The sequence below is a fragment of the Mytilus edulis genome, chromosome 4 (assembly GCF_963676685.1).
Source record: "Mytilus edulis chromosome 4, xbMytEdul2.2, whole genome shotgun sequence".
Lineage (NCBI taxonomy): Eukaryota > Metazoa > Mollusca > Bivalvia > Mytilida > Mytilidae > Mytilus > Mytilus edulis.
The window spans coordinates 49850670-49870299 of record NC_092347.1 but is presented as its reverse complement, the minus strand read 5'-3'; the positions used below and the strand labels follow the sequence as shown (position 1 = coordinate 49870299).

At 31.7% G+C, this 19630-nt stretch overlaps 1 protein-coding gene across 2 annotated transcripts in view; it reads left to right on the top strand.

The window, feature by feature from the left end:
• The first annotated feature begins 239 nt into the window (after positions 1 to 239).
• Positions 240 to 19630, top strand: part of LOC139519895 (erythroid differentiation-related factor 1-like) — a 495405-nt gene continuing 476014 nt past the window's right edge. For both annotated transcript variants that reach the window (XR_011663745.1, XM_071312187.1), the window contains exons 1-12: positions 240 to 376; positions 3505 to 3731; positions 6653 to 6716; positions 7332 to 7457; positions 8136 to 8192; positions 9686 to 9765; positions 10959 to 11052; positions 13072 to 13193; positions 13824 to 13935; positions 15128 to 15275; positions 15963 to 16171; positions 17137 to 17256. Coding sequence is in view for 1 of the 2 variants with exons in the window: in XM_071312187.1 (XP_071168288.1) it covers positions 353 to 376; positions 3505 to 3731; positions 6653 to 6716; positions 7332 to 7457; positions 8136 to 8192; positions 9686 to 9765; positions 10959 to 11052; positions 13072 to 13193; positions 13824 to 13935; positions 15128 to 15275; positions 15963 to 16171; positions 17137 to 17256 (1383 nt within the window). In the remaining variant the exon portion in view is untranslated. The remainder of the gene's footprint in view (positions 377 to 3504; positions 3732 to 6652; positions 6717 to 7331; positions 7458 to 8135; positions 8193 to 9685; positions 9766 to 10958; positions 11053 to 13071; positions 13194 to 13823; positions 13936 to 15127; positions 15276 to 15962; positions 16172 to 17136; positions 17257 to 19630) is intronic.

Sequence of the window (19630 nt, the reverse complement as noted above, 5' to 3'; positions counted from 1 at the left end):
ACTCTGTCGTATAAACCACCTATTAAAAAAGAAGAGGTGGAAGAGAGCCAGAAGATCTTCCCAATGCAAAAAAAAAACAGAAAAGGACCTCTTCTGGTTCACTACCGAAGATAAAAAAAACACGCCCCGGCTGCAGGTTCATTAGCAAACAGGAGTATTTTTATACATTACAAACGAGTTATACCTTAATTTTCATTATCTTTAAAACGTTTAAAAGTTCCAATATACACCATCAATTCAAACACTTTAATGATAGAGAAGATGATAACCTCCCTTTAGTTAAAGAAATCGGGAAATTTCCAGACTTAGTCCGAAATCTTGAAACTATAAGCCTAAATAATTTCTGACTAAAATGCAAAACACAGAGAAAATTAAGGTAAGACTACGGGAACGAGATCTGCTGAGTTCTGCACTCTTAAAGTTCCCCCAAGTGTAGCACAGGCAAATTTTATATTTGTTTCTATCCATAGGTAGTCCACAGGAGTTTGAAATCCTATCAATAATGGGGTAAAAATATACCAAACTCGACTATCACAGTAGAGATTCTGTCTCTTTGAGAGAAGCTCTACTGTGAAAACTTCTGTGGGAAGTCCGAGATTACTCTGACGTCTAACGGCTGTGTTTCAAGACAAGCTGGGGCCGTGGGACGTCAGAGCTGGTCCCATATTAAAAAGTGGATATTTGCCTGTCCAAAATAGATGTGCTGCTTCCTCCCTTCTGGTGCCAACTGTTGGCCTTGGCATTATATAGATCGGGTATCAATTCTTTCATTTTTCATTTATCTCTTCATTAATGAGGGGGGATAGGACCTTTATCGGGACTCCGGGATCGGGTGTTTTTAAGATCGGGATTTCGGGATTGACCCTTTCGGGATCCGGGAATCCTTTTTTTCGGATTTCGGGATGTCGGGATTTGCTTTATTTAAATTCGGGACCTCGGGATTTCGTTTTTTCAAGTCCGGGATTTCGGGATCAAGACCCCTCCTATCCCCCCTCATTAATGTACCTGTCGCCCTTTAATTTCTCATACATATGTAATTAGACAGTTTTCACAGTGACCCATCGATTCAGACATTTTTACTTTTATTTTCAAAAGGACGTCAAGTTACGAGAGACTTCATGAACTCGAGACTCAAATATGCAAATATTTATCATGTTTATACTTTTTCACCTCCTTCATAGGACAGGAGATCGATATTAAGCATTTAGTGCCAACCACAATAACAATCGGAAGCTCTCGAACATTTTGATAACTTGCATCGTGAATGAACGAGGTGTTAGATATTGGTCATTTGCATAAATCGTCACTGTTTTCTCGTGGTCACGTGATAATCTTTGAAAATAAAAGTAAAAATGTCTGAATTCTTGAGATTCTTTGATATGCTTGAATCTAAACATGTTTTTGATAATTGGGCCAGTTTTTAATGAGGTCCAAAGGGTCCAAAATTAAACTTTGATTACATTAAAAATTGAATATATGTTTTTATACGACCGCAAAAATTAAAAAAAATTTGGTCGTATATTGGTATCACGCCGTCGTCTTCTTCATCAGCGTCATCCTAAGATGAATGGTTTCCGGATAATAACTTTAGTATAAGTTAATAAAAACCAATAAAAATTTTACACAATGTTTGTTACCACAATAGTAAGGTTAGGATTGATTTTGGGGGTTATGGTCCCAACGGTTTGGAAATTAGGGGCCCAAAGGTGCCCAAGACAAGTATTTATCTAGTTTCAGGACAATAAGTTGTGTATAAGTATTTTAATTGCTCTGATATTGTACCACAATGGTCATACTATAAAGTAGAAGGTTGAGATTTATTTTAAGGGTTGTGTGGGCAAACAGTCTAGGAATTAAGTGCCAGAAAGGGGTCAAAAACAAGCATTTTTGTAGTTTCAGGACAATAACTTATGTATAACTGTATGGATATCTCTGACTTTGTACCACAAGGTTCCATATAACGAAGGGAAGGCTTTAATTTAGTTTGGGGTTAATATCCCTGAACATTTAGGAATGAGGGGCCAAAAAGATGCATTTTTCTAGATTACAGGCAAAAAATTGGGTTTAACTGAATGCCAGAATGGATCTCTCTTTAATTATGCTACAAGGTTTCTTACTACAAAGGAAAGGCTGGAATTGAGTTTTGGGGTTCTTGCTCCAAGGTGGGAGGCGGGTTTCTGAAACTTTCAATAAGTGAGGGGTCAAAAAAGAGGCCGAAATAAGCATTTTTGTAGTTTTCAGTCAATAACTTATGTTTAAGTGTATAAATCTCCCTGAAATTATACCACAAGTTTCCATACTACAAAGGGATGGATATGGGGGGTTATGGCTCAAATCATTCAGCAATTAGGGGCAAAAAAGGGGGAAAACAAGGGTCAGGGTGTCTATCCATATCGGATCCTTTACACGCAATTCAGCGGTACATGGCTCCTTTGTGAACAGATAACGGATCCTTGCCGTAAAAACAACGTGATGTTGTTAGAAAGTTATGGATGACAACAAATCAGAGAGGTATTTTGTGTTAAATTCTTAGTTCACGGAACTTTAGAATGTCAAACTGATCCACTCTTCTTATGACTATAGATAGTTTTAAGAATAACAGGCTATTTTTACAAGAAAAAGTGGGCAAGTGTCTCACATAACCTTTGTTTTTTCCAAAAAACAGCGTTTTATGCATGTTATTTCTGTCAATATGGATTTGAATAAACAGTTCATCATTTTTTAATTGCTCATTTCATTTTATTGAGTATAAAAGAGTATACAATAAGCTCCAGATAGAATTAAAAGACCGTGTTGGAAACGGATCATAAAGATCCGTTGCCACAAATTTTATAACATTTTGAACTAATTTCAGAAGACTGAACATTAGAATTTCGGTAGATTGTTTTACCCAATAAAAGAACGTCAATTTCTAATACAATTCAGTACTTTTATCAGCAAAAACAGGGAAGAAATGCTTGAAAGTCTGGAAAATGTCAACATCACTTCGCAATTTCATACAATTGCACTCCCTTGTTTCAGTGATTATTTCGTAATCATACTAGCTAACGAAATAAAATACATCTATATACTTACCTTGATAGTTGGCTTATTTCGCCTGCTATTTGTTTTTTGTTGACCAGAGTGTTTAGACAGAATAAAACACAATTTTAAAGGAACGTTTAGGTTAACTCACCTTATGTTTACGGCAAGGATCCGTTATCTGTTCACAAAGGAGCCGCGTACCGCTGAATTGCGCGTAAAGGATTCGATATGGATAGACATTGTCAGGGAATCAGGATAGATGTGGCAACGATAGGATAATTAAAATTCCTTACATATTTTTAACAGTATCAACTAAAAACTCTTTGGAATGATTATTTAACAATTGAGTTGGATGAAGTAATAAAAGTATATCATGTACATTTTCAACAGATTTGTGATATCAGTCTTTTGTTTTGAAAATGATAAAGGCTTATATGTCATGTATGTGTTCTATATAAACTAGTCTATTGTTATTTCTAGACAAAAGGAAAAGAGTTGGTAAAAAGAAACAAGGATGATAACCAGGAAGTTAAAAGCATGGTAGTAGTCAAGCATTCAACAGTGCCTGTGTCAACAGCCTTTTCAATTTTGCAACCTTCTACAAATCTTAATGTACCACCATCAAATTGGCTGAGAAACTCTTCAAGAATGGAGAAAAATATATTTGATTTTACATGGGACAAAAAGGAACACTCTCAATTTTCAAGGTAATATTTAGTGTGCTATTTTGTTGGTATTAACCCCTGATGCAGTAATATTAATGATACTGTTAATTTTCATTTAGCTGTTAGATTAAAAAAAATCCTTGGGAATGATGATCATGATTAATTGCTTGTCCTTTTTATAGGGTCTTCTCCGATTTTTAAAAAGGGCAAGCAATTTATCATGATCATCATTCCCAAGGATTGTTTTTAATCTATCAGCTAAATGAACAATATAAATTGAAAGGGATGAAAATCTTATTTTTTTGGTGAAAGAGGTTTCATGGAACTAAGAGTATTTGCAATAAGTCAAGTTTTTTTTTACACCTCTTTCACCAAAAAAACAAGATTTTCATCCCTTTCAATTTATTTTTTCGCCTACTAACTTAAACATATTTTTTGTTTTAAATTTTCATGTACCACAAGAAAATTATGATATACATTTGTACATATAAATGTAAATGACAGAATTTGTCAGTTGACTCCTTATGGGAATTGTGCTTTACCAATATTTTGTGTTTTTGTCTAATGTTTTCTAGAAAACTATAATAGATAAAAAAAAAAAAAAAAAGAACTTTAAGCAGCCAAAATAATCTTCAAGACTAAGATCTTCTATTTAGCCTCAGTGTCAATTGTCAATATACTTCTTACAGAAGTTATATATATTGCCCTTTTAATAACTATTTCACCAATTTTTAAAGCAATTGCTTTTATGCCGTCGCGTATGGCCATCTTTGTGACCCAGATCAGAGACTCCGCCCAGATCAAGCCATAGTATTTTGTTAAACAGGCTCCTTGTCAGTCATTCTTTAACACCTATGTATGTTTTCTAATGCAATACATAGCTTGAAACTTTAAAAAAAAGTTAGTGGATTTAAGAAGTTTCAGAATATGTTCTTGTAGATGTATTTTTGTATTTAAAGGGTCAACCGTTTGACTATCAAATAACATAGAAGTCCGAGTGAAAAAAAGTACATTTTTATAAATGCGATTCCGTTTTCCGCCGTTTGTACGATGTTTCAACAAAATATGGATTCATTTCAGTTGTTGATTTAGTATTGAAAATTTAACTGAATTATCTCCTAATAAATACGGTTTTTATGTTTAATTTGTGTTTCTTTAAGAGGTCAGGTGCTCTTGTTCATTCATAAAATTATCGTTCATTCATACATTTATCGTAAAATCAAAATCACTACACAGGTTAATGCGTAGTGTCAAATTATTACCTGTAATCTAAAAATAGACAAACTTTATTTGCGCAAATAATTTAGCGGAACGAAACCCTTGTTGAAAACACATAACAATAAGTTTGTTTTCCTTTTCTGTCAAAACTCCGTAATATTTATCGACCACCTTACTAATGAAATGGACCCGTCCAAACGTAGTAGATGCCAAGTCAGTCCAGATGAAGAGATATTTACAATTTGGAATTTTCTAGTTTATTAATACATAGATTGAAAAAAAGTACGTCTTTTTAAATATCATGATCAAAACTGGGTTTGCATAACAAATGTCAGATGAAACCATTATCCTCGTCTTTTCAGTGAACAAGTCTACTACGTTTGTTGACACTCGACGGTCCACCGTGTTAGCAATTTTATTTCACATGTTTTCGAAATATTGAAGATCATGTTTCGCAATGTTTCCTGAAAATTGATAAATATCAAAGCAACGTAGAGCTGTTTGTTCTTCTTCGTATAATAAAATTGAGAATGGAAATGGGGAATTTGTCAAAGAGACAACAACCCGACCATAGAAAAACATACAACAGCAGAATTAAGGTCACCAACAGGTCTTCAATGCAGCGAAAAATTCCCGCACCCGGAGGCGTCCTTCAGCTGGCCCCTATACAATATATATACTAGTTCAGTGATAACGATTTAATGTCATGTTTGTCTGTGATGACCCCCCTTTTCGGGATTGCATGAGAATTGTAGTTATCTCGTACCCACATGCACTTGTTTCTATCCATAGGAAGGTCGACTATCCATATAAAACTATTTATATGGATAATCGATCTTCCTATGGATAGAAACAAGTGCATGTGCTCGTACCGCATCAGAAGGACACATATCAACTGAGCAATAATGTTTGGAACTTAGTTTTAAAAATGATGACAAAGTAACATTATGAAAATATTTTTATTAAGCTGAAATATACATTTATTCTTTACATGTTTATGTCTTGTAAGATATTTTATTTCTTTCCCGTTTTTTAACATTTGCGTCTGGAAAGTTGAAATGTTTTAACTTAATCATTTGTGTTAATGGTTAAATATAAATTAATAATGAAAATTGTTAAAATTAAATCAATAAAGGAAATTATTGCCAAGGAAGTTACAAACACTACCAGGGGATAATCCATGATGATTTCTTTTTGAGTTATATGTTTCAGCACATGTATATTTGACCCCAACTTTAGCCTGGTAAACGTGTTGTCTCCTTGTGAAATATAAAACATATTAAAAATGACTTTCTGCTAAAGTCTTTTATTTATATAAAGTTAAAACCTTCTTACTTTTAACTAGACAACACTCATGTCAGGTTTAATTCTTGTATATATGTGGATGAAAAATAAAAGTCTCCAAACATTAACATGGCAGCAATTGCTTTTACAGCCTTTAAGGCTTTGATTGTATTATTTGTATAGTCATAAGATACTATGAACTGGACAATTTGATAATGAATTTAAGCATTGTTAAGTAAGTAAGATCTACAAATAATTCAAAATGATAATAACAATCATGACAATGCTTGAGAAAATACAAAATAATTCTTCATTAAAAAAAAAAAATCTGGATATAAATTCTACAAAAAAAGGTAAAAACAAATTACACAGAATATTTACAAAATTTATTTTTTTGAAAAAAAACCAGAATACTGTATTACCAGTTCATTTGTTTAAGCTTACTTTGTCTTCTTTTATAGTATCGAAATGGCTAATAATGACTTAGACTTGACAGGAGAAGTGGATGTGATTTCAAATTCTAATGTAAGTACTTCGTATACTTGTGAATCATCTCTCAGTTGTTATCTAACCACTGAACATATTTTCTGTAATCAGTAATATATATGTAGGAGGCAGAGGTGGGATGGGGATATGAAGTGTGATGATCAGGCTGAAGTGCGATGGTCCGTTCACTGAATGAGATGGTTTATTTGACGCATGATGGCTAGTATAAAATTAGACTTGTAAGCTGATTGATTTAAATAGTAAATGTTCCCTTAATACTGAAATTCAGCTCGAAAAAGTTTGTATGCGTTATCATCTGAGATTTCATTCTTCAATGCAGGTCATGACCTGCATGATCTACATTTTCATTGTCACAGGTTGACAGGTATGCATGTGTACTTGATATATTCTGCATGTTCCATAATTGAAGTGATATATATTTTAAATAACAACTTTTTATAAATCTATTCACCATTATCTTATAATATCTGGTTTTAAAAGCATACAAGTGAATCTAAAAGTTACAAACTGACAAAAATACCTGTGTAGTATACATAACTGCACACTTGGACATCCATAGTATGCTGTATTTCGAATTCAACAAAGCAAAACACTAATGATTTAACTTAATACTTGCTGTGTTATCTATTTTAGAATATAAAGAAGATTCTAAAGATGCCAGTGTCTAAAGGACATATAAGTATGATGGTTCATCGGATCGGGAAGACTTTACTAATAGATGAATTTGATGTACACAAACATTTACTAAGACAACAACAGGTGATAATTCTCACAGGATAGTTATTTATGAAGTATCTGAAAAGTTGTAAAAATGATTCTGATTAAGGTTTTCAAATTAAAATAAATATGTTGTGAGTCTGATAAAAGTTGTTGAAGCAGTGCCAGGGGAGTTAATCTTTGGTGTTTATTCCAAATTTCATTTGATTGTCATTCTTTCAAGAGGATGATTTTTGGAAAGATTGGAACTTGTTCTAATCTTTCATAAGACACCAGCCTCCCTAACAACAAGTAGAACAGGTTAGATACTAAATATTCAAAATGTATACACTCTGAAATATAGTTACCTATGATTTTCATATCTGTGAACATATGCACATATAAACTGAAATTTGGATATAAAAGCTCTAAGTTGTAAGGTAACTAATTTGACTTATTTTATAGGAAAGTAATGCAAACTTGGTAATGTGAGTCTAGTGGCTGGTACCTGGACCAATATGAAAAATGCCATGTAATAATCTATAATTATTTTAAAAAAAAAGAAAAAAAGAAAGAAAGAACAAGATCAATTTTGATGAATGAAAGAAAAAATAATATCTAATATTAAATAACAATTATCCAATAGAAATTCTATACACTAATTTATGATTTATTTACATAAAACTTATATACTGAATACAGAATTAAGGAGGGTCATTAATGCAATGTTGTATTTTTCAGGATGATTGGAAATGGTTGAGGGAATTCTATTATCAATCTGTAGCCAAAGAAATGCAGGTATCATTAAATAAAATTAATTGTCTTTTGTAAGATTATATAGAAAGTTTTTTTTGCTATATTTAAAGATAGTATGCAAATATCCTTATTATAAATCATGTTTTAATAAAAATGGTAACATTTATGCTTTTTATATACCTATCTTTTAAAGACAGGACATATTTTGTCATACCTTTGTCTAATAATAAGAAGATGTGGTATGATTGCCAAAGAGACTACTCTTCACAAGAGATCACATGACACACAATTAACTCCTATTGGTAATTGTACAGCCTTCATTAATGAGTAAAACCCATAACACATAGTTGGCTATAAAAGGCCCTGAAATAGCAAGTGTAAAACTATTCAAACGAGAAAATGAACGGCCTCATTAATGTACAAAATAATGAACAAAACAAATATGATATACAGGAACAAACATAAACCACTGAACTTCAGGCTCCTGACTTGGAACAGACATATACAGAATGTTGCAGTGTGAAACAATGACCCACCAACCCTTTCCTAACCTGGGACAGAGGTGTAACAGTTCAAAACAATTAGAAAAATCAGTTGAAAAGGGTTTAACTCATCAGACCCATACAAAGCAGAAAGAAATCTCACAGAATAGATGTGGCAGTGTACTAATATATCCCCTCAACAAAAAGACACTAAATACAGATCATAGAGTACTGGCATTTTCTGACAGCACATTCAAAGCAAATAACAACTAATAAAAAAAAATCATGCATCTTGAAATAATAACACTTAAACAGGTTTGGCCTTTACGAAATCATGAAACTTAAACTGTACATATTAAACCACTTTAAAGTATTATACTTTTATTCTTTTTTTTTATGTTTATACATACACATGTCTAGAGATTTGTGGAGCAATACTAATAATTATGTATGAATAAAACAACTAATATTGTATTGACAAATATTTCATAGCAATTGGTGGCCTTCCTCAGTATCAATCTAATTTCCAAATGCAATAAAGCAATATGAGAAATTGCTTAGTTTGTTCTATTGCAGATATAGATAGGTGATATTCGATATAAGTATATAAGCTGTTTAAAGGTGCATGCAAAAAATACGTATACAGTAACAAAATATAACTCTTCATTAACTAAAAAAATTATGCTGTTTTAGGTAAGGTAGGTTACCATGAAGTTATTATCACTTCAATTTAGATGTGGGATTATATATCAACTGCTGGTTAAATAAGTAAGCTCTATTTTCCTGTTTGAATGGTTTTACATTACTAATTTTGTGGGGCCCTTTATAGCTTGCTGTTTTGTGTTGAAGGCTGTACCTTGACCTATGATGGTTTACTTTTATAAATTGTTATTTGGATGGAGAGTTGCCTTATTGGCACTCATACCACATCTTTCTATATCTATCTATCACTTTTTTTATTCAAATTCATTTTTGTCACTGTTTCAGTGGTACAATTTAACTGTTAAATATTTATAGTATCTGTTACATAACCAGATATTGTTTTCTTTTAAGATAAAGTGTGTTCCAAAGAAAAATAAAAGTAGAGACACACTTCAGAACAGAAATATGCTGTCCAAGTTTTTATACAGGAGGTAATATTTTCGATTCTTTTTATACATTATTGAGAATTTTTGAATTACAATAAATCTTGATGACTTGAATTTATTTTATAATATTTTAAAGGATATTGTTACTTTGTTAGAATATTCAATTGTGTTTCTATGTTATATTTGTTGTTAAGAAGTGACCATTGAATGCTTTGCAAATCATCTTTTTTTTAGAACCAGTACTATAGTTTCATGATGAGAAGTGTCCATTGCCTAAGATTTTCCTCAACACCACAGAATAAAGACAAAATTGATAAAATTAAAAAAAATGTTTTATCCATCTGCAAATATGACTAAATGAGCAGTCATCTGCTTTCACTTTGACAAAATCTTATAGACAGTATTTTGTAAAAATTCAAAACTTATACATTGTTTTCCTTCAATTTCTTTAAGTTTTGTGTCTGCCATAAGTTCCAGACAGTTCAGGGTGATAAAATGAATTTATTCTCATTGATGGTATATCTTAGTGTTTTTTTTTTCCTTAATGGAAGTACTGTAAATTCAAAAATTATTGTGATGTTTTTATCATTGTGAAAATGCGACATGGTTATATTTGCAATAATTTAAACTAGGAGTTAAGCATTTTGAAATTTTTTATATGAATTAAACAGAATTTTCTCAATATCACAAAAAAGGAAATAGGAGTTAAGCATTTTGAAATTTTTTATATGAATTAAACAGAATTTTCTCAATATCACAAAAAAGGAAATCGCATTTTAGTCTAAAATTACAAAATCCCAATAATAGATACAGGAAATAATTTCAGAATTTACAGTAATAATAACCTTTGGTAATCTCTGCTAATTCTATTTAAATCTTTCTGGTTACACCCATTAGAGATACTACAGGCGCGGATCCAGAGGGGGGTTCCGGGGGTTGGAACCCCCCCCTTTTTTTTGGACGATCAATGCATTTGAATGGGGACATGTAATTGGAACCCCCCTTTGTACTGGGTTAGGAACCCCCCCTTTTTAAAATGGCTGGGTCCGCCCCTGTACTATTAAAGACTGAATGCTGACAACTATTTTATTTTCAGGTTTTGTTGGATTGGCATTTTATTCATCATACCATATTTTCTTCTATTAATATTCTCATCAGTAGATACATGTACTTTTTTTTATAACATCTTAATGAAGCTACTAGTGGATCATTCTAGGCTTTGATTTAATATTTGACAGCATTGCAGATACCAATGAAGCTGTTGATGAATTTTCTCAGACAGTAGAAGATATATCAAATAACCATGATGACAATCTTGTAAGGACAGAACAGGTACATAGAATACAAAATAAGAATTATATGCTAAATACAACAGTAATTTTGTGTTGCTGAATTTATCAATCCTGTACTCTGATGACAAACAATGGTTCCAAAATGGTCACATATCTTAGAATTTTGTATATTTAGTCCCGGGTTTGGATAAGAAGGGTCTTTGTCATATATGTTCTTATTAGTGATTGGTTAAAAATTATGATACGCAGAAACCAAATAGCATGTTGCATATTCGTAAACAATTTTGAGTTCAGTAAAAGTCACTAGTAGAACACTTCATAATTATACCCCCGCTTTAAAAAAGGGGGGGTATACTGTTTTACCTCTGTCCGTCCGTCCATCAGTCCGTCCGTCCGTCAGTTTCTCAGGAACTACAATACAAGGATTTCTGAAATTTGGTTTCAGGATTTATATAAGTCAGCTATACCGTGTGATGCGTTTTCAGATTCATCACTCGACAACTTCCTGTTTACCGAACACTTGTATGATTTTACACATGATAACCAAGTTGAAAATTTTCGTCACATTTTTCTCAGGAACTACAATACAAGGATTTCTGAAATTTGGTTTCAGGATTTATATAAGTCAGCTATACCCTGTGATGCGTTTTCAGATTCACCACTCGACTACTTCCTGTTTACCGAACACTTGTATGATTTTACACATGATAACCAAGTTAAAAATTTTCGTCACATTTTTCTGAGGAACTACAATACAAGGATTTCTGAAATTTGGTTTCAGGATTTTTATAAGTCAGCTATACCGTGTGATGTGTTTTCAGATTCATCACTCGACAACTTCCTGTTTACCGAACACTTGCATATTTTTACACTATTAATATTATCCACTTGCGGCGGGGGTATCATCAGTGAGCAGTAGCTCGCAGTTTCACTTGTTTGAATCATTTGTTCTTACTTTAAAAAGTGGATTATTTATACAATTGAACAGGATTAATCAAAACTTTTATTTTTAATACAACCACCCCAAAATAATATAATGCTATGATGTCATCTTCATTCGCATCAGCGTTGTTTGTGTTGGATTTCTGGACAAATTATTGTTGGGATTGATTTTTGGAGTTATGTTACCATTGGTTTAGGAATTAGGGGCCACAAATAAGAATTTTTGTAATTTTGTGTAAGTGTATGGATCTCTCTGAAATTGTACTACAAGGTTCTATATCACAAAGTGAAGACTGGGATTGAGTTTGGGGGTAAATACTTCAAAGGGTTTTGTTTGGGGGGGGAAGTATTTATTTGTCATAATTTTTTGTACAGTATTGGGCAATAGCAAGAAATCTTTAATTGCACAGTATTGGGCAATAGCAAGAATTTTTTAATTGCAAAGTTTTGACCAATAGCAAGAAATCTTTTATTGAAAATCAATACAATTTTTTAACCAATTTCAATGGGATTAGTTTAAAGTCTTTAATATTTTTGGGTTCTAACCTGGTATTACTATTTTGGATATTGGGCCCTATTTTAGATTGGTCTACATTGAGGTTCAAAGGGTCTAAATAAACTCATCATAGATACCAGGACTAAGTTTAGTATATACGCCAGATACGCATTTCGTCTACAAAAGACTCATCAGTGACGCTCAAATCCAAAAGTTAGAAATATAAAAAAATAAAGTACGAAGTTGAAGAGCATTGAGGACCAAAATCCCTAAAAGTTTTGCCAAATACAAAATTACACTTTGTTTGATTTCATCATAAACTGAATTCTATGTTTTTGAAAATTGTTATTCTTTTATGAATATTTGTTGTTGGTTATTTGAGCATGTAAGATTCATGACGGTTTATTATTAGTTTTGAAATATCAAGTTAAACATTTAAAACTTTTGGATTTGTTTTGTTTATGTTCATCTTTGGTCCTTTCTAAATTACTTTTGCTGCACAAATATGTGAAGAAAGACTGGTTTTGGACTTGTGTAGTAATATACATTTGAACTAGCTACATAGACTACATAGTTATTAAAACAAAATAAAAATATGTTATCAAAAAAATATTTTGACAGCTTGAAGCACCAGGTTTTTCCAGAGAAGTATTATGGACTTTTGAAGACATCAGAATGTTAATCGGTACAGATCTTCCAATCTTTGGAGACCAGAACTGTCCCTGTATCAGCCTTAGGTTAAGGTTAGTATCATAGTTTTAACATCAACTAACTGATATTATTTAAACTGAACAGACAACATGTATAAAACATGAGTGCACACATAGAAATATCTTGCCTTCTTTATCTATCATAAATGAATTTAATACCATACCCCAAATGCAAGTAGCCTTTAAGTTATTGTATCTTAAATAGTCAATATGTCACTCAACTAGTACACATTTTGTTTAGGGCCAGCTAAAGCACTCCTCCAGGAGTTTTCTTGCTGTGGTGAAGACCAATATGGGGGTTGACTTCTGCTGTTTTCTGTCCTTTATTCAGGGTGATGTCTCTTTCACACACTCCCCATTTCAATTTTCAATTTTACTAATTAAGAAAATTAAACAATTTTTAGGTTTCCTTTGCTAGCAAACTGCGTTAATGCAAATTATTTATGCAATATCTTGAGTCTACTAATCAATCAAATATATGATACCCACCCACTAAAGATTGACTTTGTTATTCACCTCTAATACATACATAATGCCTATTGCAACTAAAATTTTCCATACAAAACTGCAGGATATCCAAATTGACAAATTAACATGTTCTTAGATATATGGAGGACATTTATAATTGTATATTAATGTAATACTTGTAAGTTTTGTTTTCAGGGATATGCAGACCCCTATAAATGTACTAACAGGTCTTGATTATTGGTTAGATAACCTTATGAGTAGTGTACCTGAAGTAGCCATGTGTTATCATCTCAACGGTATTGTACAGGTAAATATTAGGAATACTGAATACATGTATTATGAATTATATACAATTAATGTCTTTTGATGAGGTAAATGTGTGGTTTTATTGACTTTTGAAAAACTGATATTCACTGAGGCCAATGGAGAAACGTATGTAATGGAATATATTTACCAAAATCAATTGTACATCAAACGTTTTTTTTTATCAAAATTATACATGTAAAAGCATGTGACGTTTTGCGCGGTGAATATACTTTTCCGCAGGTGAATATGCTTATTTATTCAAAATCCCATTCATGTAGGAAAACCTACTAAAGTTTTAGCAATATTTTTAGTGTTATGGATGGAATAATGTTATTTGATGGAGAAGATTATTCTAGTAAATCAATACAGTTAAAACTATGCTACACATATTGAAATCATATAAACAGGTAACCTACCATAAAATATTATTGAGAACCAAATGAAACATTTCCACATAGCCATCTCCTCTTGGTCAAGGTATTTAAACTTTTGTCTGTTCTATTGTTCCATTGAATAAACACAATATAGCTATTGTTCTCTGTGTACTGTGGATTCATTATTATTCGTTGGATATCAATTTTCGTTGGTTTCGTGGGTAAAGAAGAACCACAAATTCAAATGTTCAGTGAATAACATATTTTCAATAGGCTTTGTATACAGAGATTGGCAAAACAACAAATTTAAATATCCACGAAAATACAAGTTTTCAGCGATCCACGAAAATTGATACCTACAAATAAAAATGAATGCACAGTAGTTTAATTACTGGGACCTTTTAAAATCCTTCACTCATTGATTATTTTAACTTTACTTAGTAAATAAATCATCTTCTAAGTAGAGAAAAATACATGTATCACCCACAAATTTGCCAGTTCAACAGAGGAGACATATATCTGTGTCAACAGTTTATTGAATATAAAACAGAACCTTGATCCAAAAGATTTTTTAGATACATATTATGTTGATTGAAGTTCAAAACTGTTAACTTAGCTACAGATTTTGTAATTTGCACTAAAGATATGTTTGAAATGCAATAGACAGGTAACCTATATTAAAGAGCATTATTTTTCTGACTTTTTGTCATTTTTTTTTCTTTGAATATTTTGAACCACTTTAAATGACAGAGGCTGCAATTATTATATAATCTACAAGATTTTCTTACTAAATGTAGGGACCTTTATTATATTTTCAAGAAATATGAATTAATAAAGACAGAAGATATACCAAATTTGAAGAATTCTGAGTTTGATCCTGCAATGATGGCTGATGTTGCTAGGAATATATTAGCATTCCTTAAATCTAATGCTACAAAGGAGGGACATACTTACTGGTTATATAAAGGTATTAATTCTTGACTGACTTGATGTAAGATAACAGCATTATAAATGAATCTTCTAATAACTTGCTCTGAATATTCAAAAGAAGCAATATTAGGAGATGGTGCTGTACCATCACACATTGTTATGTGCTCAAATTTTTAAAGCCCTTTTCAGAAACTTGTTTTCACAAATCATGAATTTGAGTATAAAATATGTTTTTGCAGCTAACTATTTCCATTGCCTTGAGATAGAACTGCTTCATGGCAAGTCAGAGTCAGTGATTAGAAGTTCTTAATACCTGTTGATTTAAAGATAATATTTGGTTGATATAGTTATCAAAATTGTTTTAATATAGAATAATGTTAGAAGAATTGAATAAATAAATAATTTGAGATTGATAAAGCAAAACTATATGTGTGGTAATGGTTTCCTTTGTAAAATCAATGATAGGGTCAGTAGGTCAGGACATTTATTAGTCACAATCATGAAATTACTGGGCTTTTGTAGAGTCTGTTTCCAGTATTATATATAATACTTTGCTTAAGAACAAAAAAAGAATTCAAGTATAAGCATTAGGTATATCAGACACATGTTTCGGTCTGATGGGTGGTGCAAATTAAATTGTTTCTATTTATTTTAGAATTCTTTATGTCAACTTCTATAAAAATATCCCTATTTCTTTTGATGTATATCTTCTTGTATATTTCAGGAATAGATGATGAAGTTGTGAAGTTATATGACTTAACAGCTTTATGTTCAGACAGTGTGAATGATAGTCCCTTTACAGTACCCCTGGGCATGTTGTTGTACAGGGTTGCTAGGAATTTGTGGCAGCAAGATGTTAAGAAAAAGAGATCTACCATCAGAACATTATTAGAAAATTGTTTAATTTTACTAGATGAAGACAAGCATGCACAGGTTAAGAATATTATATCTGCATAAAACAAGGTGAAAGGTATAAGTCAAAAAGGTGACAATCAAGAACAAAACAGAAGACTTTTAAAGGTCAACATAAGGTCATTTTATTGCTTTAAAGCATTTTAATAGTCTCAGACTAGCCAAACAAGTTCTGCTTTTGCTGCTTTGTCTTTTGAAATTACAATAAATAACAAGATGAAATAAAAGATTTGACATAGTTACCACAAATAACAGATATAACAGCTACAGGTGTAATACCACCAAATCATGGTACGTCACATCCGGTTGTATACGAAAATAGGTCCAACAAAAATATTCCCTTGAATTTGACAGTTGTAGGTAATTAATCCTACATTTTATTGCAGTAAAAGATTTCTGTGTCATAAACATATGTCTTTGGTATTTTAAAGCACCATTATTTTTTTATTTGGGATTTCTATAGAATATTTTGTAATCTTGAGGTTACATGGTGACTAAACCTTGTACGCAGATAAAATAAGGGGAGATATTAGATTGGTTACCTTCCAGTGATGATTATTTTCTTTTATGCAACAAAATGTTATGTGAATTTCTATAGTACTGGACAGGATAAAACTTTACTCATGCCAAGTATTTCTTTATTTGAAACAAAGATAAATTCTACACATTTTTTTGAAAAGTGCAAATTTAACACATTTAACTAATAGGGGAAAATCAATGGTTGTATTACACCTACATGTAGGTGATATTATTACACATCAAGTCCCTCACTTAATGATTATTATATTTCAGGTTTTTACATCCGCTGGTGACTATTATTAAATACAGTATCAGACCAATGTTTTTTTATATTTCAGGTTTATACATCCGCTGGTGACTATTATTAAATACAGTATCAGACCAATGTTTTTTTATATTTCAGGTTTTTACATCTGCTGGTGACTATTATTAAATACAGTATCAGACCAATGTTATTTATATTTCAGGTTTTTACATCTGCTTGTTATCTTCTATCAGACTTGTATGTACCTGAATCTGCAGTAAATGATGATTGGGATGATGGTGGTAGTGAAAATGGAGACACAGACGACAGTGAACATAGTGAAGTAAATATGGTCATATATATAAAAAAACAACAACAAGGGAATATGTTAGTTTGGTGTATACTTAGAGCAAAGAGCTTATAATTTTTACTGTATGATCATATGATAAAGTTTACATGAAGTCCACATTTTCCCCCAAAAATTCGAAAATATCAGTAAACAGGAAAATATATTTTGAATAATGCAAAGCAAATTATTCAATAAAATGAATTTTATATTCAAAGTTTTAGAAAAAGGTCATGTATGTATTTTTTCTGCTAAGAGTATATGAAAAAATGATTTAAACTTCTATTTAAGAACCACTCAAAATGATCAATGTGTTTAACTATTATGTTTTTCATCTTCATGGTTTAGTGGTTAAAATTAGGTTTTGTGTTTTGGTCTGTTTTTCTTATACTGTATGCAATAGGTCTACTATATTTGGTGTATGGAATCATTGTAAGGTGTACACATCTAGCTGGCAGGTGTCATCTGACCTTGACCTCATTTTCATGGTTCAGTGGTATAGGTTAAGTTTTTGAGTTTTCGTCTTTTTTTTCTATTACTATATGCATAGGTCAACTTTATTTGGTGTACGGAAATAATTTATGATTTATATGTCAGGCAAACAAGTTTTATCTGACCTTGACCTCAATTTCAAAGTTCATTGTTCAGTGTTAAGTTTTTGTGTTTTGGTCTGTTTTTCTTAAACTATAAGCAATAGGTCAACTACATTTGTTGTATGGAAGAATTTTTAACTGCACATGTCTGTCTTGCATGGTTCATATGACCTTGACCTCAATTTTGTGGTCCATTGGTCAGTGTTTAGTTTTCTTGGTTAATGTTAGGTTTATTTGAGAGTTTCAATCATGATAAAATTGAGAATGGAAATGGGGAATGTGTCAAAGAGACAGCAACCCTACCGTATAACAGACAACAGCAGAAAGTCATCAATAGGTCTTCAATGCAGCGAGAAAACCCCACACCAGGAGGCGTCCTTCAGCTTGCCCCAAATAAATATATATATATATTAGTTCAGTGATAATGAACACATACTAAACTCCAAATTATTCACAAGAAACTAAAGTTAAAATTAATACAAAACTAACAAAGGCCATAGTATTCTGGCTTGGGACAGGCGCAAAAATGTGGCGGGGTTCAACATGTTTATGAGATCTCAACCCTCCCCCTATACCTCTAACCAATGTAGAAAAGTAAAAGCATAACAATACGTACATTAAAATTCAGTTCAAGAGAAGTCTGAGTCTGATGTCAGAAGATGCAACAAAAAAAACTAAACAAAATGACAATAATACATAAATAGCAACAGACTACTAGCAGTTAACTGACATGCCAGCTCCAGACTTCAATTAGACTGATTGAAAGATTATGTCTTCATCATATGAATATCAGGCACAATCCCTCCTGTTAGGGGTTTAGTATTATACCATTATAACATATATGTGAAGAAAGCAACCTGTGTCATGCCAACAGCTGGTTTTAAAATAAATATGCTTAGTTCCGATGAACATGTAAACATCTAACTTTTAAGATGAAATGGCCATTAAAAGCTTAGTTTTTGGTCTAAAAATATTTAAGTAACAGCTGTATTCAAAAAGATATTGTACATAAATAAACTTCTTTTAAAAATATACCTTGTTGTTAAGGATTTTTTGTTGGTAAGCTGTTACTCCTATCTAAATATTTATTTGACTTTGACCTTTTACTGTTTTGCGCTAAATGTTCGTGGTTTGAATTTCAACAACATTTAACATTAGCATAGAACATTTTATCCCTAATTAATCTAATGTTAGTATTAAATCATTGATTGCCATTTTAAGTAAGTTTATTCATGATAATTGATGTCCAACAGTGGATAATCTAGTGACAGAAAATTATCTCCCTTGCAATCACTGAAAACTGTATCTAATGTGGATTCATAAATTTTCATTGAATACCAATTTTCCTGGATTTCTGGGGTAGAGGTGACCAACCAATTTAAATATTCAAAGAATTACAAATTTTCAATTGGCCTGTATGAAGACTTGGCAGAAACACAAAATTAAATGTCCATGAAAGTGTGAGTTTTGTTCAATCAACGAAAAATTGTTCCCCACATAAATAAATGAATCCACAGTACTGGTATTCAATGTTATGAAATTTCCAGAAGAGCATTATTAATAATAAATTCAAAAGAAAACATTCTGGTGACTAATCATGATAAAAGTTAATTGAAATAAACTCAAAATCATAGAACAAAATTATCGAAGACGATCATGAAAATAATAACTAAAAATTAATAGATATGCACCAAAGATTGACAATTTTGACATTAAGTTACTTAGCAAATTCAAATGAGCTTTATACCTACATAATCATTGAACAAGAGTACAGGGTG